The following is a 22,755-nucleotide window of genomic DNA, read 5'->3' as shown; positions in this document are numbered from 1 at the left end:
GTTCATTTGACTTAAAATTTTTAATAGAATCAACAAGTGCCCCACCGTGTGGTAGATGTAAAAGAGATTCTGCTATTAAGGGCATTCTTTTCATCTGTTTGCTAGGAAAATGAGATGGGTTATTCTATAAAGCTCAATCCCTATCCCTGCTCATTTAAAAGTTTTTTCTGCCTCATGTACAGAAATCTTGTAAGAGTAGTAATAATTTATATGTATGTACGCATATATATATCACACTTACATATAGTGTTTTATTTTGGAATTGACAGAATCTAGTTCTGTTTTATTTCTAAGCATAAAATTGTAAATGAATTTCTCATGTAATATTTTGCACCACTGTGGCCTGGCCACCATATGTATGTATTAGATCTCCTTGAGTTACTGACTTAGGATGGAAGGATAAAATAGGGATTGTGGTACTTGGGGTGCCTGGGTGGCTTAAATCAGTTAAGCATCTGACTTGATTTTTGGCTCAGGTCGTGACCTCACAGTCTTGAGATCAAGCCCTGCTTAAGATTCTCTCTCTTCCTCTCCGTCGTCTGCCCCTCCCCTGCTCTCAAAAACAAAATAAATAAATAAATAAAATAGGGATTGTGGTACTTAAGTTATTTGCTTTTTATCTTGATTCTTAATTATAGTATTTCATTGTAACTCCATTATGTCCTGTGTCAGCCACATCAGTTAACGTATTACACATTTTCTTGTTCTTCTAGCATATTGAGTACCGGTTGAAAGTATCACTGCCTTGTGATCTGGGAGCAGCTCTAACCGATGGTGTTGTTCTTTGCCATTTGGCCAATCATGTGCGGCCTCGATCTGTCCCAAGCATCCATGTCCCCTCACCAGCTGTAGTAAGTATATAATACTAAAAAAAACCCATTGGCTATTCATGAGACATATATTATGTACAATGGCAGGTATTATGCAGAATGCTAGGGATACAAATGTGAACAATCCAGTCCCTGCCTTCCTGGGTCTACTTTCTACTAGCGAAAAAAAAGGCATGTAATCAATTATTAATAACTGTGATAAATGTTATAAGAGAGGTATGCAAGAAGTTGCTATAGGAATACTAAAAAGGGACCACTTAACTCTGCCTGGAGAGTTCAGGAAAGCCTGCTTAGAGGAGGTCAAATTTGAACTATTCTTAAAGTATGAGTAGGAATTTGCCAGCATAGGGGCGCCTGGCAGGCTCTGTGTATAGAGCATGTGACTCTTGATCTGGGGATCATGTGTTAAAGCCCCATTGGGCATAGAGATTACTTTTTAAAAAAACAATGACAGAGAAGATTATTTTAAAAAACAAAAAAGGAATTTGCCAGCATAATATGCCTAGATTCAAAAGATAGGGAGGATCATGGTATGTTCAAGGAACTCATAAGTTGTTTAGGATGATGATGCACAAAATTGTAGGTGTAAATGGTGGGAGACGTAGCTGAAGAGGTAAGCCAAGGGCCGTGTGACAATGATGTTATGTACCGTGTCAAAGAGTTAGATGTTTATCTTAATGTAGACAGTGAAGAAACACAGAATTGGGGGGGAGAAATATGATTATAATTGCAGTTTAGAATGATGAATCTATTTTGGGAGTGGAATTGACATGATCTAGTGACCAACCGTGGGTAGAAAACAAGGATGCATTCAGGATGACTGGCAGGTTTTCTTTTGACTGTTGGTCAGATATAGAAGTCAGAAGTCAGTATCAGGATGACAACCCACAGAAGAAAGAACAAGTTTTTTCCCCTTCAAATTTTCATTATAAAAATTTCAAACTTTCAGGAAAATTGAAATAATAATACAAGGAACATTCTTCTTTTTTTTTTTTTAATGTTTATTCATTTTTGAGAGAGAGAGAGAGAGAGAGAGAGAGACACACACACAGAATCCAAAGCAGGCTCCAGGCTCTGAGCCGTGAGCACAGATCCCGACATGGGGCTTGAACTCACGAACTACGAGATCATGACCTGAGCCAAAGTCAGACACTAAACCGACTGAGCCACTCAAGTGCCCTACAAGAAACAGTCTTAAAGCATCTACCTAGACCTGACATTTATTTCATTTTGCAGTGTTGCTTTGCCTATATTTGGGTGTATGTGTGTGTGTGTGTATTTGTGTTTTAATTGTACTGTTTAGTTGCAGATATTATGGAGCTTTACTCTCTAAATATTTCAGAGAATTGTCCCAGTCCACCTTGCTCTTCTCTGTAGCCCATAGCCAATGACTGACATAGGAGCTGAGCCCTCCTGCCTCAAGATGGGGGTGAGATGTGATTCACACTCCAGTGCTTCCTGTAGGATCAGGCTGAAACTGAGAAGAGGATGTAGTAAGCCACTAACAGTCAACCCAGACTAGAATGGATGCACAGCTAGCTGATGTGTCACTGGGTGAAACACCAACAGCATCCATAATCTAGATGCAGATTTCCCCAGTTGTTCCAAAACTATCTTTCATAGCTGTGCTCTCTCCTCTCCCTGTACCCAGCGCGCGCGCGCGCGCACACACACACACACACACACACACACACACACACACACAACCAGGATATAATGAAGGTTCCCATTGCATTTAATAGTTATTGTTGTAACACCCTCTTTTGATGATTGTGAGTGGATACTGTTCATTTTTTTTAAGTTTATTAATTTTGAGAGAGAGAGAGAGCACGCACATGCAAGCAGGGGAAGGACACAAAGCCTGACGTGTGGCTCCATCTCACAAAACCATGAGATCATGACCTGAGCTGAAATCAAGAGTCAAATGCTTAACTAAGCCACCCAGGTGCCCCTGGATACTGTTCATTTGTAACATGCTTAACATTGTCTAACCTTTCAAAAAACTTGACCTCATCTCATTTTCTGGTCATTTGTTATTTAGCAGGCACTTCCTGTTACACATTCTTTACTCAAATTGCAGTTGTATCTAGGCCTATAGATGGCCACTTTTGGATATTCAACGTGCTACCTCTCCAGATGCAAATCATTTATCTCTCTCAAGGACCTTGTATTCTTCTAATTACAAAAGCTGCTTTGTTACCAAAGTCCCAAGGGTGATGATGTGACCGTATCCCCTCTAGCACATCCACAGGTAGCATGTTGCATTTTTCTAAGGAAAATCGGCAGCCACTTTTTATTTAGTGACCCCTGAAAATAGTCCTTCAGTTTTGTTTAGGAAAGGCAGAGAGGAACAGCACTACCAAAGTCCGCTGTGCTCTCAGAGACTTGAAAGACTTGCTGTTGGTCCTAAAGGTGGTGATTAATAGAATAGGAATTGTGCTGTTTGGCAACACCAGTAAGGAAAGGGTTTATTCATACTTTGGATTCTTCCCAGATTCTGTCAACTGGATTAAAGAAAAAAAAATGTTTTAAGAATAATTTTAAAAAGGACAAATCTGTCACTTTTCATTTCCAGAGGAGATACATACAAAGTAGCAAGCAGCCAATGCAAAAAGGGGAGTTTGAGAATAAGGGTGACTGAGGTTCTTTACCTTGATTACCAGAGCACAGTGCCTCCACGTAAGAATGTAAAATACATACAGAAAAAATAAAACTATTTTACAAATACTTAACTGCCTAAAGAAATGAGACACATGGACCTGCTTTTAGTCAAAGAAATATAGGTATTACATGAGATGAGAGCATTTAAAACTTGCTAGTGAAATCAACAACAAAACTTAACTCCTATGCATTGAGTACATATCAAGTGTGAGAACAGAAGGTACAGAGGAGTTACAAGCAGTCCAATCTCTTAACATTAATTCCTCTTTAAAAAACCAAAATCAGGGACGCCTGCGTGGCTCAGTCAGTTAAGTGTCCAACTCTTGCTTTTGGCTCAGGTCATGATCTCACGGTTGGGTAGGATCGATCCCCAAGTTGGGCTCTAGGCTGACAGCGCGGAGCCTGCTTGAAATTTTCTTTCTCTCTCTCTCTCTCTCTCTCTCTCTCTCTCTCTCTCTCTCTCTCTCTCCCCCTCTGCATGTGCTGTCTCTCAAAATAAATAAACGTTTTTTAAAAAATCAAAAGAGGTCTTTTCGGGGCACCTGGATGGCTCAGTTGGTTATACACCTGACTCTCGATTTTGATTCAGGACATGATCTCACACTTTGTGAGATCAAGCCCCGCATCAGGCTCTGTACTGACAGCCCAGAGTGTGAGATTCTCTCTGTCCCTCTCTCTCTGCCCTTCCCCCACTCACTCTCTCACTTGCTCTCTCAAAATAAATGTTAAAAAAAGGAGAAACATGTAAATGTTAAAACTTCCCAAATTACAATATTTGGGGGTAAAAAAATGGACTTTGAGCCAACCAGTTAAAGATTGTCCAGTATTTTAATTAAAAGCAAAAAACCCCAACAAAACCAAAAATCCCTCCTTTGAAATTGTGATAATGATTTTATGAGTAAATCGGTATTGTGTTAATGGGATTTCTGTTACGGTACTAGATTTCAATATAAATATTTACATCTATTTTTCTTTTCTATGGATTACCTTCCTTCATATTAGATTGTCACTTCCCTTATTTTGTTCTTTTGACCACACAGAGAGCTTTGTAACTTACTTTCTTAGAAGTTTTTTGTTAAGGAGAATATAAAATTAAAGCCATATACAAATGAAGAACCATAGCAGTTTCTTTATGGTTGCATTAAAACATGGTGATTTATTGTAATTCTTTGAGAACTGCCTAATTACCACTGTGAGTATATAACTTAAAAAACACTTTCTTGAGGGGCGCCTGGGTGGCTCAGTTGGTTAAGCATCCGACTTCAGCTCAGGTCATGATCTCACAATTCACAAGTTCAAGCCCCGCGTCGGGCTCTGTGCTGACAGCTTGGAGCCTGGAGCCTGCTTCGGATTCTGTGTCTTTCTCTCTCTCTACCTTTCCCCCACTCATGCTCTATCTGTCTCTCTCTCTCTCTCTCTCTCTCTCTCTCTCAAAAATAAATAAAGATTTTTTAAAAATTAAAAAACAACAACACTTTCGTGATATATTCTAAGAACCATAATTTCTTTCACCCAATTCAAAAAAATGACCCTTAGGGGCGCCTGGGTGGCGCAGTCGGTTAAGCGTCCGACTTCAGCCAGGTCACGATCTCGCGGTCCGTGAGTTCGAGCCCCGCGTCGGGCTCTGGGCTGATGGCTCAAAGTCTGGAGCCTGTTTCCGATTCTGTGTCTCCCTCTCTCTCTGCCCCTCCCCTGTTCATGCTCTGTCTCTCTCTGTCCCCCCAAAAATAAATAAACGTTGAAAAAAAAATTAAAAAAAAAAAAATGACCCTTATTGTAAGGAGAGGTCTCATGTCCAAGCATTTCAGACTAGATGGGGCACATTCAGGGTGGTAAACTGCTGTTTGGTTGTTTAATAGGCATAGGTGTTACGAGTACAGTTAACATTCTTAGAAGTACACTAGTAAATCATATCAAAAATCATGACAAATATTGTAATAAATATGACAACTCACTGAAGGAACCATATCACCAAGGTAGATAACCTATAAAAATTCTGAATCATTTCAAATTTCAGAATAGTGAAATTGTTTATTTCTTACTCCTTTAGGTATAGGTTATGCTCTTGTTGAAATCTTCTTCTGCAAAACCTACATAAGATTTCTATTCAGATCAGGTTGTTCATTAAAGAATTAGAACAGGCTATGCACGGCTATTTAAAACCATATGTTATGTCATCCAAACTTCTGGAGAAGCTTTTGGGAATAGCAGGTTCTCCGAGATTTGACTTAAGGCAAAATCATGAGTCCTTCTGCACTCCAGAGTGATAGGGAGTCTAGCCGATGGGTCCTTTTGACTAGCTATTCTGGTGGACACATACAGGCAGGGATTTGTAGCCTGGGATCAAGCACTTTTAGGGCTCCATGAACTCCCCAATTTGCATGCATGTGTATTCTTCTCAAGAAAAGATTCACAACTTTCATCAGACCATAAGGAGTTTGATTGTAGTTATGAAATACTGGTCTACATCCCTGGAAATGAGATATATGCTAAAGGCAGAAATGGCTAGGGAGAGAGCTGATTGATTGTTCCTCATTCCTCTTCACCTTCATCAGTCAGATCTCTACTGTCTACAGGGGAAATCTCAAAGGAAGTCTCTATTCTGCTTCCCACCCCCATCTGCTCCCCCTCTCCCCACAAACAGAGATATCTTTTATGTCTTAAGGTGCTAGTAGTCTTCATGGAGGTAATGTTGAGTTAGTCTCCATCATCACTATTCTGACTGACCTTTTCTTTTCCTTTTTTCTGAGATGGTGGTGATTCCTGAACCAGTTTTAACTTAGTGACATGACCTCCATTTTTTAGCCTTTCTTTTGCATAGAAACCAAGTTGTTTTTCTACCTACACAGTCAGACCTATTTCACTCTCCCCTCCATAGATGTTGGCATCTGAATGGTAGAGTTTCAGAAGTGTAGGGGCCCTTCTTTTGCAGAGTCCATGGTGCCCTGTGTGCACATCCCCAGCCTTCTCTCCCAGACTCAGGTCAAGATCCTGATTTGCTTAGCTAAGGTCCGTTGGTAACAGGAGAAGCTAATTACATTGTTTCTACTTCCATTTTTACAGGCAGACAGGGAAGCTGGTATAGGGAGAGAGAATTTCTAGCCAATGAAAAATTCTCCTAAGTGAAAAGCACTTGTCTTGTGTTTTCTTAATTTGCCCAACTTCCCTTAAAGTTAAGCCCTTGTCATGATAGCTTTCACCACAGTAACTTTTTCTTTATGCATCAGTTCACCTTACCTCCCTCTTTAGCCAGGAGTTGAGAAGACCACAGCATCACTTGTGCAGGGAGCACCTTGCTCTTTCACATGTAAAAAGTAGAAGAGAATGAAGGAGCCCAGCCCCAGTTTGAATTAGCCAATTTGAACCCCCATGCTGTTTTCCTCCTTATGTTAAGTAGGTCCTGATTCTACTGTTTCACTCTTTAAAAAAAACAAAAACAAAAAACCACTTTTTTAAAAAAATTTCTTTTAATATTCATTTATTTTTGAGAGAGACAGAGTAAAAGTGGGGGAGGCACAGAGAGAAAAAGAGAGAGACACACAGAATCTGAAACAGGCTCCAGGCTCTGAGCTGTCAGCACAGAGCCTGACGTGGGGCTCAAACTCATGAGCCGTGAGATCATGACCTGAGCTGAAGTCTGACACTTAACTGACTGAGCCACGCAGACACTGCCAAAAAAACAGACTTTTTTACTTCGATGATAGAAGAACTTGGCATAGGAAAGAATGGGTACTCTCCTGGAAACCTAATGCCTATCCTCTTTCTGGACCTTTTTGAAAGTTTTTCAATTTGAAATTTAAAAATTATTATTGGGGTGCCTGGCTAGCTCAGGTTGGTGGAGCTTATGACTTTTTTTTTTTTTTTTTTTTAAATTTACATCCAAGCTAGTTAGCATATAGTGCAACAATGATTTCAGGACTAGATTCCTTTTTTTTTTTTTTTTTTTTTTAATTTTTTTTTTTTTTCAACGTTTATTTATTTTTGGGACAGAGAGAGACAGAGCATGAACGGGGGAGGGGCAGAGAGAGAGGGAGACACAGAATCGGAAACAGGCTCCAGGCTCCGAGCCATCAGCCCAGAGCCCGACGCGGGGCTCGAACTCACGGACCGCGAGATCGTGACCTGGCTGAAGTCGGACGCTTAACCGACTGCGCCACCCAGGCGCCCCAGGACTAGATTCCTTAATGCTCCTTACCCAATTAGCCCATCCCCCCTCCCACAACCCCTCCCATAACCCTCTGTTCTCCATAAGAGTCTCTTATGTTTTGTCCCCCTCCCTGATTTTATATTATCTTTGCTTTCCTTATGTTCATCTGTTTTGTATCTTAAAGTCCTCATATGAGTTAAGTCATGTGATATTTGTCTTTCTCTAATTTCACTTAGCATAATACCCTCCAGTTCCATCCATGTAGTTGCAAATGGCAAGATTTCATTCTTTTTGATTGCCAAGTAATACTCCGTTGTGTGTGTGTGTGTGTGTGTGTGTGTGTGTGTGTGTGTACCACATCTTCTTTATCCATTCATCCATTGATGGACATTTGGGCTCTTTCCATACTTTGGCTATTGTTGATAGAGCTGCTATAAACATTGGGTGTATGTGTCCCTTCGAAACAGCATGCCTGTATCCCTTGGATAAATACCTACTAGTGCAATTGCTAGGTTATAGGGTAGTTCTATTTTTAATTTTTTGAGGAACCTCCATACTGTTTTCCAGAGTGGCTGCATCAGTTTGCGTTCCCACCAGCAGTGCAAAAGAGATCCTCTTTCTCCACATCCTCGCCAACATCTGTTGTTGCCTGAGTTGTTAATGTTAGCCATTCTGACAGGTGTGAGGTGGTATCTCGTTGTGGTTTTGATTTGTGTTTCCCTGATGATGAGTGATGTTGAGCATTTTTTCATGTGTCAGTTGGCCATCTGGATGTCTTCTTTGGAGAAGTGTCTCTTCATGTCTTTTGCCCATGTCTTCACTGGATTATTTGTTTTTTGGGCGTTGAGTTTGATAAGTTCTTTATAGATTTTGGATACTAATCCTTTACCTGATATGTCGTTTGCAACTATCTTTTCCCATTCTGTCGGTCGCCTTTTAGTTTTGCTGATTGTTTCCTTCACTGTTTGGAAGCTTTTTATTTTGTTGAGGTCCCAATAGTTCATTTTTGCTTTTGTTTCCCTTGCCTCTGGAGACGTGTTGAGTAAGAAGTTGCTGCGGCCAAGGTCAAAGAGGTTTTTGCCTGCTTTCTCCTGTCTTACATTTAGGTCTTTCATCCATTTTGAGTTTCTTTTTGTGTACGGTGTAAGAAAGTGGTCCAGGTTCATTTTTCTACATGTTGCTGTCCAGTTTTCCCAATAAGCGTTTGCTGAAGAGACTGTCTTTATTCCATTGGATATTCTTTCCTGCTTTGTCAAAGATTAGTTGGCCATATGTTTGTGGGTCCATTTCTGGGTTCTCTATTCTGTTCCATTGATCTGTGTGTCTGTTTTTATGCCAGTACTATACTGTCTTGGTGATTACAGCTTTGTAATACAGCTTGAAGTCTGAGCTTATGACTCTTGATCTCGGGGTTGTGAATTCAGACCCCATGTTGGGTCTACATAGAGATTACTTAAAAAAATAAAATATTTAAAATATTTTTTTAGTTATTATTTTCCTTTCATCCCACCTTTTTATTATTTTTTTATTTTTTTTTAATTTTAACATTATTTTTTTTTTTTTGTTTATTTATTTTTGAGACAGAGAGAGACAGAGCATGAACGAGGGAGGGTCAGAGAGAGAGGGAGACACAGAATCCGAAGCAGGATCCAGGCTTTGAGCTGTCAGCACGGAGCCTGACGTGGGGCTCGAACTCATGGACTGTGAGATCATGACCTGAGCCGAAGTCGGCCGCTTAACCGACTGAGCCACCCAGGAGCCCCAACGTTATTTAGTAATGAGAGACAGAGCATCAGCAGGGGAGGGGCAGAGAGAGGAAGACACAGAATCCGAAGCAGGCTCCAGGCTCTGAGCTGTCAGCACAGAGCCTGACGTGGGGCTTGAACTCACCAACTGCGAGACCATGACCTGACCCGAAGTCAGACGCCTAACCAACGGAGCCACCCGGGGTCCTCTCCCACCTTTTTATTTTTTATAATAAAGTCAATCCTAGCCCCTGCTGCCTCTTGCAGGTTTAGATTATAATAGTTGCTTCAAACACTATCATGTATTTATCACATTTCCCCTCTTTTCATGATGGAGTATCATATTCCATCTTTGAAGAAAGTCCAGGTATTCACAAATGAAACCATTGTTTTCTAGAGATGGTCAAGGCTTCCATCTGCTAACCTGTGTGAAAACTGTAAGGCAGAGTTTGTGCAGACATTTGGCTTCCATGCCTGATGCTTAAATGTATTGAAAACCAGTCCGTGAATTTGAACACTTGAGTTTGTTAATCATTCTGGGAAATGGAATTCATATTTCTTTCTTACGTTATAACCCATAGGTGAAAAACTTTTTCACAACTTTAGGTCATGTGATACAACTCTGTTTTTAGTAAGAGATCTGTTCAGAAAAACAAACTTACTAATTAGAAATTAGGGAAATCTCCTATGGGAAATGTTCATCCTTCAGAAAACAGGTTCTTTAGTCCAATCTTTTAAAATAGAAATGTTTGGGGACCCTGGGTGGCTCAGTCGGTTAAGCATCTGACTCGATTTCGGCTCAGGTCACAATCTCACAGTTCTGGAGTTCAAGCCCCTTATCGGGCTTTGCACTGGTAGTGCTGAGCCTGCTTGGGATTCTCTCTCTCTGTCTCTGTCTCTGTCTCTCTCTCTCTCTCTCTCTCTCTCAGGATTCTGTCTGTCTGCCCCTCCCCTGCTTGTGCTTTCTAAATAAATAAAATTTTAAAAAAATAATAAAGTAAAATATAAATGTTTAAAAACTTTTCATATTACCATTGAGTAGAGACATGATGCATCTGTAACATATGTCTGAGCAAAAGCTATTGGTTTTCTAAAATTATCTTCTTCTAGGGGCAACTGGGTGGCTCAGTCGGTTAAGTGTCCTGGGCTCAAGTCATGATCTCACAGCTCGTGGGTTCAAGACCTGTGTCAGGCTCTGAGCTTCAGCACAGAGCCTGGAGCCTGCTTCAGATTCTGTGTCTCGCTCTCTGCCCCTTCTCCCCCGTTCGTACTCGTTCTCTCGCTCTCTCTCCCAAAAATAAACAAACATTAAAAAAAATTTTTTTTTAGAAAATTATCTTCTTTTAATAAAGGCTGCAAGAAAATGAACCAAAGTGTTGACTGTGATTGTACTTGAATGATGAGGTTGTGGGTAATTTCCTTCCTATTCCTACATATTTTCTTTACTGTATATTGTTTTAAAATGGCAAAAAAAGTAAACAACTATCCCCCCTAAAATTTCTCTGTATTTAGCACTTGCCTTACAAAAATCAAAGTAAAATGTCTGAAGTACAGAGTGGCAACCTGTGGTCCAAGGCCAGCACCTATTTTTGTAAATGAAGTTTTACTGGAACACCTTTCTGCGTATATATTGTTTGCAGTTGCTTTCACGCTCTTAGCAGATCATATGGCCATAAAGACTAACAGATTTATTATCTAATCCTTTAAGGAAAAGTTTGCTGACCCTATGGTCTAGAGTGCTGAATTGACGAAGGAATTGTGAGAAGAGTATTTTTAAAATAAGAAATTTTTTAAAACTTTGGTAATGACACCACATTTTCCTTTCTTTGTAGCCTAAATTAACAATGGCAAAATGCAGGCGGAATGTGGAGAATTTCCTAGAAGCTTGCAGAAAAATTGGTGTACCTCAGGTAATAAGTTTAACATTTTTTATATTGCCTAAATGACGCTGCCATCTCCCCATCTCAGACTTCAGTATTATTTTTCTAAAATTTTTCAGAAGTGTGAGTATCTAAAATCTTAGAGGACTAGCTCTGAACCACACTGATGATTACTAACATGACTTTGTGTTACTAGAGTCAGTCAGTATACTTCTTAGCAATTTTCCTTAATTATTTCCAAGGACTGAGCAAAAAAATAATACACATATAAATTTAAATTTATTGTAATAAGTAATTCATGCTAAATAATCAAAATCGTTACTCTGTTTTCCTAAACGTTCCTACTTGCTGTTGGACTTGTATACATCTTCATCCACAAGAGTCTCTGCTTCAAAGTGAGTGCATCTCAGACTGAGAATGCTCCAGTTGGTTTCAGGTTTTTGAACACTTACTTTAATACTTTTTAAAAATGTTTATTTTGAAATAATTTTAGACTTAGAAAAACGTTACAAAAAAGCAGAGAGTTACTGTGTGTACTTTACGTGTACTGTTAACATCTATATAAACATAGTGTGTCATCCAAACTAACAAACACAGGGACAGTGCTGTTAGCTAAATGACAGACTTGATTCAGATTTCACTGGTTTTTCCACTAAGCTCTAATACTTTGGAATGTAGCACACAAGAGGCTATTTCTAGGGATTTGTCCTGCTCTTGAGATTTATTGTCTCCAGGTTCCTCAGTTACAGTTTCCTTGCCCTTTAATAAATAGTACAAATAGTTAAGCTCTGTAGATGTAATTAATTAAGAGACATGAACTTCATACATTTGTTATTCAGTTATGCTTTTAAAACAATTGTGTTAAACCAACTAAGCATGGTACTCTTAAAAACTACTATATTTAATGACATGAGACATAGATACATTTAAAGAAATAACAACTTGGTACTATTTGATTTTTTTTTTCATTAACCATAATCCTTATAGTTCCTGTCATCATATCTGGTATCCAACCTTCAAGAAGAAAAACATGACTTTTTTCTACCACTTTCTTAATAAGCTGTCAGAACCCCAGGATTAGCCCCTGACTCAACTCCAGTGTTTCTCTTGAACTTAAGCCCTTTGTCCTAACAGCTTTCATCACAGTGACTCTCTCTTTACCTGGCCCCCATTCCTCTCTCTTAGTTACCTTGAGTTGAGGCGGTCACAGCACCACTTGTCCAGTGGGCGGCCTTCTCCCTCAGCTCTTGTTACGTGTTGCAGAGTGGAAGAGAAAGAGTCCAGCGCCGTAGAGCATTAGCTGGAGTCAGTTCCCATGATTGTTTTTCCCCTTTGATTAAGTAGATTGTAATTCTACTAGTTATTTTTCACTGTTTTCTTTTGTGGCTTTTTTTTTTCAAACCCGAGTTACAAAAAGAACCTAAGTTTACATTTTTGGTAGTTAGCAAGAACCTGTTTTTGTTCCTGTGGACAAATGAAAGCAGATTTTTCATTTTTATATCATATTGTTTTCTAGACTCATCATCTCTTTTAGAACAAACCATTTTTAAACATAGTAAGAGAGCATCAATAAGGTTTCTAAGCAAATAGTGTGCATTTTCTCCATATTAATAAGCAGGTCCTAATATTTGTATACACACAGTAACGGTCAGTGCTTTCTTCTGTCTGTTGAAGATGTTCCTACCTAATCATCGCATTACACAAGCATGCCCAGGACCTGCCCCAATGCCATAGCACATGTCTTAGAACAAAAGAATGTGGTGTGGGTTAGTGCAGGGAATGGGAACCCGAGAGAGGATAAGAGTAACTGAAAAGAGGCACTGCATACCCAGAGAGAAGAGCACTGGAAACATCCCCAAACAGCAAGACAGGTTCGAGACTTGGCCTACATCAGACCTGTTAAAAGTGCTGTTTAGCGCTTTTCCAGTCATTGTACCTGTCCTCTGGGCTTTAGAGAACCACCCTGTGTCTCAGATTTCAAGTCATACGCTCACATTCTTTCAGAATGTACCTGCCAACAGTCAGCAAAATATAGTGTGCCTTAAAGTGTACATTTAATTCAGCATTTGCCAACCAATGGGTAACAGTATTTATTGTGGGCCAGCCTGTCCCTGTTCCTGCTGTGCTGTTTGAAGGCAGGAGACAGAAAAATACAAATGTAAAAGACTAGGTATTTTTCCAGGGTGGTTAGACTGAGGTTCTTGACACATCCTTCCTCCCTCTCAGTCTCCCCACCCGAAAGAGGAAGTGGACAATCCCGGAGGCCACCTCTTCCTCTCTGCTTCTGCCTTCCACCCCAGTGTCGACCACCATCACTACCACCACTACCACTTTGAGATGGGTTCCTGTTACGATGCTGCTTCTGTTAAAAAATTAGTCATTTGCTTAAAACAGAGTGAAGGAAAACGAATAAATACAGAAACTCATAGGTTCAAACTAACCTCAGGTCCCTCTGCCCCAGGAGGAAAGAAGAAACCTGTACCTCTTCCTCTTCCTTTGTCCTCCCCTATGTCTGGGCATTCTGATCTTTACCTAAATACCCCCACTTCTGTTTGACTTGTAATGTCACTTTTGAAAATGTATAACATAAAACTTAATATTGCAAATATTTGTCAGATTTTATGTCCAGAGAATATGTATAAAGGTGAACAATTTCCCTTCTCAATATAACTTTTGAAGTGTTGATGAGTTGTGAATGAAACTCTAAAGAATAAGGTGACTCTTGAAAACCTCTGATAAGGCTGGGCATGTGGGTATTCTCTTTATTATTATACTTTTATTAAGTATGTTACATTCAGAAAACTATAATGGGTGATAAAAATGTCTATTTGAGTCCAGTATCTTATGTCCTAGAATTACTATATGTTATGTGTTAAAGAATATTTTCCTGTTCTCCAGTCCAATTGTGTTTTTATTTACTTAATTTCTTCACCTATGAGCTGGAGGGGCTTTCTCTGAACACTTACCTCTCCTCAGCCCACATGCAGGTTTGGTCCTGCTTTCTGGCCCATTCTTTTTTTGTTAATAGGGAAAAATGAGTCTGGATAGAGGTTGCCTGGCATAGACCTCACTCACCGTTTGTAGGCCTCGCATCACCCAGTTCCGTTCAGTTTCCTGAGTGTTCGTACTGGTCACCAACAAGCCAGTTTTATTCTGCTGTTTAGTAGTGAAAGCAAGCTCAGCACAAAGAGGGGTGTTTGTGGTTTTGTTTTTTAGCATTTTATTTTCATTCTTCAAAATAAAAAATGTTACTAGGATGTGTTTTTGTGAGTATGACTGAGATGATCATATTGAATTCTATACTGAAATCTGTATTTCTGAACCACTGACTTTGTTTTTCTGTTTTCCTTTCCTGCTCACACTTTGGACAGGACAATCTTTGTTCCCCTTCTGACATCCTTCAGCTAAACCTCAGCGTTAAAAGAACTGTTGAAACACTACTTTCTCTTGGGGCACATTCAGAAGAATCCAGTTTTGTCTCTCTGTCTATCCAGCTTTTGGGTTTTGTGGCATTTTATTGTACTTTAATGTTAACTCTCTGTCTGCTTTATTACGGGATCTTCCCCCTCTAGCTGAAAGATTGCACTCCAGTGATTTTCCACCTCATTCCTGTGTTTGGTAAAGGAGGTTTGTTTCTTGTTACCAAGTATTTACATACATGCTTTTTTTTTTTTTTTTTTTTTTTTTTCTGGCTATCAAACAGCCAACCAGTAAAGGAGATAAATCCTGTCCCCATATGTCCAGATGAACAGTCCATCACATTAGTAAGCATTGATGATTGCTAACAGAGCAAAACACCAGCGTTTTTCCTCCTGGTGATTTGTCCATTCTCCTGGCCTGTGTCCTTTTTCCTCTTATCACAAGTGCTGAGGTGCCTCTGATACAATCCTGCACCTGCTCTTAGAATAAGACTTGGGATATAATATGATGTAATAAAATTCCCAAGTGGCCGTTTTTCCAACGTCTTCAACAACTGCTCATAAAGAAAATAGTTGCACCCTCTCCAGTTGAGGAGGCAGCTGGTCACTAAGATCTCTGCTTTGAGCTGTACCCGAAAATCCTGCGGTATCCTGTATTGTGAGGCACAGGTCCACGTAACCATTTGCTGTCTGCACATCTGGAAGCACTGACCATTTAGTCTTAGTAATTTTAATTTGATCAGAATGTGCAGTCCAAAAATCAGGTAGGTTCCTTAGATTGCTATTCTGAGCCCAGTGTGTACACTTAAAATAGTCCACAACAAGCAGATGGTCTGGAGCTGACCTTTCAGGAGTAGGCACCTGTCCAGATTTACTGTGTTTGTTATCAATGAACTAGCTTCACCTCTAGAACCCTATTTATAATTTAAAATAGAAATTTATGTAATTTACAGTATATTTGAATCATCTTAATAGGTGAACTTGTACTGAATTAGGCTGTTCAGGAGGTTGTATCTGAACAGTAAGAACAGGTAAAGTATCAGGCAGCGGTCTCTGCTCTGTACCCAAGGCAGTGAGTTTTATCGTCTTCAGGATGTCCTAAATATGTAAGCTGCTGGCCTTAATGCTTGAAACTACTTCATGATTGCATTCAGATTCTAGTTTTCATAAATAGGGTTTCTGAACATTCAGGAATCTACTGAACTCAAATATTAAGGGGAATTGCAGGAAACATAACAAACACCTTGTTGTAGAAGTCAGCCTGAGGGTGTGATTGCTTTGGTTTTCTTACATATTAAATGGGACAGTTCTTTAACACATTAAAAAACTGTTTACTATTAATGCTGAAATATTGACCTGACCACTGTGTTGAAAACCAGTTTTATATAGTAGTGGTGCCTTCCAGAGTTTGGAAGGCTTGCTTTGTTCTATTTTTAAGATGTCTCGGAGTCAAAGACCATTCGGTTTTGTGGAGTTTTGTCCCTTTAGAAGATAAAACACGTGGTCTTGCAGGGGGGTAGTTGTACATTCTCTTCAGAGCACACAGCGTTCCCTCCAAGCTGGCTGGCAGGTAAATGCACATCTGGAAAGCATAAGCCTCTGAGGGAATGTCTAAACCGCAGGCAGCAGTGTGGGGCACTATGGAGAAGGGATCAGGGAATTGGCCTCAGAGAAACTATGCTTCCCCAAGAGCAAAACACCCTGCAGGTTCATTTTAGAATAGTTCATCTGTATTGGCAGTGGTCCTCAAAGTATTTATACAGAGTTGGTAGTTTTATAAGGTCAAAAGATTGCAATTACCTTGTTTTATCAGGATAAGTATTAAAGTTTTAAGCGCAAGTACCAATAACTGTTCAAAATAAATGTTATATTTTTTATCGCAACTAATTTTGTAAAACTTCCTAATAATACAGTAAGTGCCATTGAAAAGTCCAGTTATCTTTTTTAATAAATATGTGTAGTCTCCTTTTTAGTGGGACCAGAATTCTACTTTCTGTCCTTTGTGAGAGCAGTGTCTGTTTTTCTGAATATTTAATCTTAAAAGAAACACCAACGATAGGTGTTATCCTTAAACCCTGCCTTTTTCTCTCTCAAGAAAGACTTAACCAAACGTTAACGAGGCAAACACAGTAGAAGTTTTTAACTTCCTTAAGCAAACATATAAACACTTTTCAAATATATGGTGATTGAGGTATTCCTGACTAAACTCACATCATAGATCTCCAGCATAATTTAATCCATTAAATACCAGGATATGAAATACTTCCATTTCTTCTATAACACAGCTGGTGGGCATCCTTCCTGCAAGCAGTCTGGCTTCTGGCAGGAAACTATCTTGCGTTCCTTTGGTGTATGATTTCCAGAGCACTTTCCCCTACAGTGTCCTATCTGTCAGGCCTGAGCCATCTGGTAACTTGGAACTGCTTTTCCATTTTCTCCACCTCATTTTACTGATCTGCATTGATCTTTTATGTATCAGGAATGAAGGATGTTGCTTTTACTCCATAGTATTTTTGTTATCCTCTGTTGTATGTAGAAGTGTATGTAACTTGTCCTTACCCTAGTTTTCAAAATGGTCCGTTTGTACTTTTAGTTGTTTTAATAAAGTGACGGTGTCAGGTACCATCTCTGTGTAACTCCTGTTAACAGAGGCCAGTTTCCCAGACTGACTCTTCATATCTCAGTTGACTATTATGAGGGAGAGAAGAGATGCTTATTTTTTCTTTTTAGTTTGTTGATGTTCATCCTGTTTTCTCTTTTGTTTGTTTTTATGTCACGTCGTTCCATTTCAGGAGCAATTATGTTTGCCTCTCCACATTTTAGAAGAGAAAGGTTTGAGCCAGGTTGCGGTGACGGTCCAGGCTCTCCTGGCACTTGCCCCCCCCAAGCAGCAGCACCCGTCATCTGCTGTGTAAGGACCCCCAGCACCTGGGCGTTGGCCTGGCCAAACCGGAGCAGGACGCGATTGCTGCTGCCAGCCGTCTGCTTAAACAAAGCTCTTAAGTGTTCTTAAAAAGGACTGTTTCCATGATTCCTAACAGGAATATTTTGCTTCATGCCTCCATTTTAGGGGAGGTTATATTCGTTTCCATTGAACTGTTTAGGAAGACACGGTTGGTTTTCACAAATGAAACTTAATTCTGTCATTACTGAGAACGCAACACTGAAGCCTAAACTGGCTGTGCTTTCCTAGAGAGTAGGCTTGTCTCACATACCAGAAAGAAACTCCTCAAAAGGCTATTTAGCTCCCCTGAAAGCACAGACATGCTATTATCTTTACCTGTTTCCTGGTTCTGGAGTCCTCTGGTTTCCAAAACTGGTTGTTCATTAGAATCTCCTGGAGCATTTGTTAAAATGCAGAGTCTCATTTGGTAGGTCTAAAGCGAGGCCTGGGTATCTGCATTTTCAACAGATGTGGTAGAGACCACTGTCTCAAGCTAGATATTTGTATGATGTGGGGAGTAATGACTCCACTCTGTCAGCCACATTTAAAATCAGAAGCTATATATTAAGATTTTTTGGACTGTCTGTGCAAGGCAAGACAAAAATAACAGAACTGGGTTTTTTGGACAAAATACTTATGTCCAGGCAGAACAAATATAATGTAGAAGGCCTAGATTTTTATGTAGTAAAACCATTTCAGAGAGTTAAGTTGTATATAAGGCCAGAGTCATAGGCCACCCCCCTACGCAGGCTGGCCACCACCACTTAAAGCTTGGTTCTGTGTGACATCCTGCTATTCTCCACACTTTATAAACAGCACTCTCCACACAGGTTCCAAATCCTTAGGCTGGTAACAGGCACTACTCACCATTTGCATTGAGCCCTCCCATCCTCTTCCCCCCATGCTGCTCCCGGGATACCTGGACCTGCACACACCTTCCACCCACAGCAGAATACACTTCCGGCCCTCTGCCTAATGCAAGATTATGAAAACAAAGCAAAGGAAATAAAGGAAAAACCAAGTTTCTTAATTTCTTTCAGGTAACAGCTGGTTTCCGTGGCTGAATCAAGCCAGTTTCCGTGGCTGAATCAAGCCACTTGTGGCATCTTAAAAAACAGCGTGCTGTGTATCTAGTTCATCTAACTCTACCACTCGTGCCTTCTTTACTCAATCATGGGCCAAGTGAAAGGGCCCAAGATCTCATGTAACAAAGCTGGGAGCCTTTGTTCAGGTTTAAGCCACTAGGGTCTTTCTTACCCTGTATTTTGAACCCCTTTTAGTTGTCAGCATGTCTTTTGGTATTCACTGCCTTTATAAACCGGGTAAATAGACTTAGTGAAGATACTAGTTATCCGGGGTTGTGAATTGTTCTGGATTTACTTTACCAATGCATGCATTTGAGCAAAATGTTCTCTATCACGTGAATGCAGCATCTAAAAGGAAAATCATGGAGTATCCGGTCAAAATAATGTTTTCTCCCTGTTCTCACAGGGAAACAAATTCAGCAGAACATTACCACTTTGTCCAAGTTTAATATTAAAGAACATAAAGCATCTGAGCTCAAAACCCAGTCCTTCACTGTTCTTACAGAACAAAAGTAAAATGTCTTTTAAGTGTTTAGAGCCAGACCCCATTATATTTACAGTTCCAAACATACCCACCAATTGGGACTTGTTTAGAATTTGTGTGCATTTTTAAACTATAGGTATTTCTCCTTCTAGTCAACATTAAACCTCAGTACAATCTCTGAATAATAGAAGTCATTTGAAATTCAGCAAAGAACAGGACTGTTTTGTCACCTACTATGCAAGAATAACCCCAGAAGACATACATAATACAACATTTGGGACATTTGCAACTAATTATCCCATATGAATAAATGGAAATTTCCACTTATTTCACATTTCACACATAACGTGAAACCTTATTAATGTATTCTTATCAAACTAATTCAAATTTATATTTGAATTGCTAGAAAAAAATTGTGTACAGTTTTGGTTGATAATGAAAGAAAAATATCAAGCATATTGAATTTCTTTCCTTTGTCAAGATGCAGAAACATTTCATGATGGTTTTGTTGAAAAATTTTTGTATTCAGTGTTTTGTATGTACTTAAAAAAAACTGGAAAGAAAATTTCACATTTAGCCTTGCTAGACTGCAGTGTAAGATGAAGACGATGTTGTAACGGTTCCACCTGACCATTTGTGAGCTTCCTACTGAAGCAGTGACCAGCCCAGTGCTTGAAGTGTGAACAGAGAAAAGGCTAAAGTGCCCACCCAGCAGGGCCCCTGCCAGCTACGGACATCGTAAGTCAGCCAGGTCTCTGGAAATAACTTATGGGCGGAGGGGCCTTTGTATTTAGCTAGAACAGAGTAGGGGGCTTCTTAGCAGGTCACTTTCTTTAATAGCTTTTTAAAATACAGCCTTACAGCTAATCGAGGAGTCTGATTTCTCTTACTTGCTACAGCTCAGCAGTGACTAATGATGTGTGACTGTGCTGACGAGTATGATGAATTTTTAACAACTAAGCGCTTAAAATGGTTATAGAAATGAAGGAAAACATGGATATTTAGAACCCTTTTAATATAAGTATTGCAGTGAGATGGTTTACAGCAGATTTCATTTTATTTCTGAAAATGTTGTAAACATGTAATTAGTGAAAGATTTTGTAAAACATTGTCCTATATTTGTGTGTCTGTAAATATAATGCATAAGTTCTAAGTATAAATATGTCAATATCATGTATGTTATTTTAAATTGCCTGTATGCCACCTTACACGTTGACATTTAAAATAAAAGCCAACACTTCAATAGCGTGAAATAAAGGCTGATTTGAAAATGTTCATACCTAAAGCATGATTTCCTTGGCTAAAATGAAAGGGTATTTAATTCCCCGAAGGAACATCAGTAGAAACTGGGTCCTCATAACAGGCCCTTGAGATCAGTTTGTTTGTTTGTTTGTTTGTTTGTTTTACTCTAAGGAAGTACAGATATCAGTATTTCCCTATATTTGGAATCACATATAAGGCTTAATTCATGAAATACATGTGATATTTGGACACTTTTCTCTCATAAATTACCAACTATGCTGTAGGGAAAGCTTTAGCACCCCAAGACATTCTGTTTGGATTATCCTTACTGTTTTAGTCTTAATGTCCTGCAAGGTGAAAATTGTTGAGGAAGCAAAGCAGGCATAGACCCTGGTGTCTCATGATCGAAAATCTCTCCAAGCTAGTCTTCCAGCAGGCCTGTGTCCCCCAACTTTACTGTGTGTGGGTTGTACACCCTAACATCTCGTATCTGTTTATTCTAATTCATTATTTATCTTTTTAATTTATAATTTATATCCCTACCTATTTCCCAGAAAAGGAGCTGAAGCAGCTTATAGTAAGATACATATTCCATGCCGCCGCCACCCCAACAAAAACACTAAAGTGATAACAAATCTAAAAGGCAGAAAGGAACCAATCTGTGGAACTTCACTGTGTCTATATTATGCTAGACACTTTATAAGCATCGTCTTGGAATTCTGACTGAACACTTTTGCTCATAAAGAGTTTTTTCACTGTAGACAAATGATAGAATCAGGAACATTACAGAAATTACTGAAGTTTTAATGCATCACAATAACTAAGCCCTTGACTTTTTTCTAGTAAGAAAGAGCAAGAAGAATCTTCATAAGCCTCCTAGAAATACTTCCCACCAAAAGTTTCTCAAAAGAAGCCCTAAGTCAACAGTATAGTCCTAATTCAGGGTTTGCAAACTAATAGAACAGGCAAAGTGAAAACACCAGGCAGCACCTGGAAATGTCCAAATAAGAAACAACCTGTAGATGAGTTCTCTGCGCTGGTAAAATGTTTTCAAGTCCACCTTCCCAGCTCCAGAATACCAGAGGAAAAGGCAAGAGAATGTCACTTTTTCTTGCCTCTCCGCTTGTTCTTGTCTTTGCCTTTACCTTTGGAATCCTTGATATCATCTTTGTCCTTCTTAGGCATTTTGAAACCACCAAGTTCCCTCCGTACCATAGTGCCTCGCCACCAGGCCTGGAGCTAGAAGAGAAAGGGGGAGTGAGTACAATTTATAGCTTGCCTGATAAGCTGCATCCTTTCTGCAGAAGGGAGTTTTTTTCCTAAAGTTACTTCTGTCTGAAGAATGGTGTCTATCTGAAACATGGAAGCGGCCATGCCTGCTGTACCTACAGCAATGCTGCCCTGCGGTGCAGGACCCAGAGCTTAAGCCACAGAATCTAAAGTTCTCAAGGACTGAAGATAAAGAAAAGGAACCTGATAAGGCCAGTCTTTTCCTTTACACTTAAAAACCTGACTCTTTGTACTGTTTCTCTTTATGAACGGCCAAGTTCCCCACATCTAAACCATTTGATCCAACAGGGATGTTAGCTGGGACACAGGCAAAAGTAAGCATTCAGTCAAAAACGTACAGATAATTTAGATGGCTTCAATAGGCTCCCTGGTGCATTTCTTGGCCTCAGTGATTGATTAAAGGATTGATTAAGGGATCCTCTTCCAAAAAGGATCTCGATAGCTCTCTTGAATATTTTAGTCATAGACACAACTGTTCTGAATACAGTCTGCGCTACTTCAAAATCAGACTAAGCCCTAAAAACTGGAAGCAAATCCATTAGTGAAAACAAAGGTGGTCTTCAGCTAGTCTTTACATTTTTGCTGTAAATCAAGGAATCCTGCCAAATAGGAAACACCATAGAAGCTCAATAAATCCTTGCTAACTGTACATCTGACAGTCTCCTAAAGGAAAGCTCATATTTGGGTTTGGATGCCTGGTTCTGAATGTACTTTAAAGCTTACTTTCTTAATCTACCCCATAATATACATCACAAATTACTGTTTACACACTGTAGGATCTCTCTCAGCAGACACACTTCTTTCAGAGAGCAGGGCAATCCTCTCAACAACAGTTTGGATCCAGCTGATGTTATTTTTGCTTGAAAATATTCCCCAGAATCTGACCTACCAGTTTCAACATCACTAATATTCACAAGTCCATATAAAACTAATGTTAATCTTTTTTTTTCTAAACTGCTCTTTATTCCCTATACCTTTTTTGAAAATAGCTCATCAGAACCTAGAAGATAGGCTGGGCTAACTTCTAT

General features: G+C 39.5%; 2 protein-coding genes across 22 annotated transcripts in view; one reads left to right on the top strand and one right to left on the bottom strand.

Annotated features, from left to right (window-relative positions):
• The window catches only part of LRCH3 (leucine rich repeats and calponin homology domain containing 3), a 148,340-nt gene that overhangs the window by 98,879 nt on the left and 26,706 nt on the right, over positions 1-22,755 (top strand). For 7 of the 20 annotated variants that reach the window (XM_045037057.1, XM_045037056.1, XM_045037055.1 and 4 more), the window contains exons 19-21: positions 714-851; positions 11,216-11,293; positions 21,742-21,918. In XM_045037057.1, coding sequence (XP_044892992.1) covers positions 714-851; positions 11,216-11,293; positions 21,742-21,918 — 393 coding nt within the window. The other 13 variants (XM_019839905.3, XM_019839902.3, XM_019839907.3 and 10 more) reach the window with 7 other exon arrangements.
• Positions 19,139-22,755, bottom strand: part of IQCG (IQ motif containing G) — a 58,798-nt gene continuing 55,181 nt past the window's right edge. For both annotated transcript variants that reach the window (XM_019839914.3, XM_006936130.4), the window contains exon 11: positions 19,139-21,676. In XM_019839914.3, coding sequence (XP_019695473.2) covers positions 21,539-21,676 — 138 coding nt within the window. In that variant the 3' untranslated portion in view covers positions 19,139-21,538. The remainder of the gene's footprint in view (positions 21,677-22,755) is intronic.

Source organism: Felis catus, chromosome C2 (genome assembly GCF_018350175.1).
Source record: "Felis catus isolate Fca126 chromosome C2, F.catus_Fca126_mat1.0, whole genome shotgun sequence".
Classification (NCBI taxonomy): domain Eukaryota; kingdom Metazoa; phylum Chordata; class Mammalia; order Carnivora; family Felidae; genus Felis; species Felis catus.
Note: the sequence above shows the minus strand (reverse complement) of the source record. Positions and strands in the feature narration are given on the sequence as shown.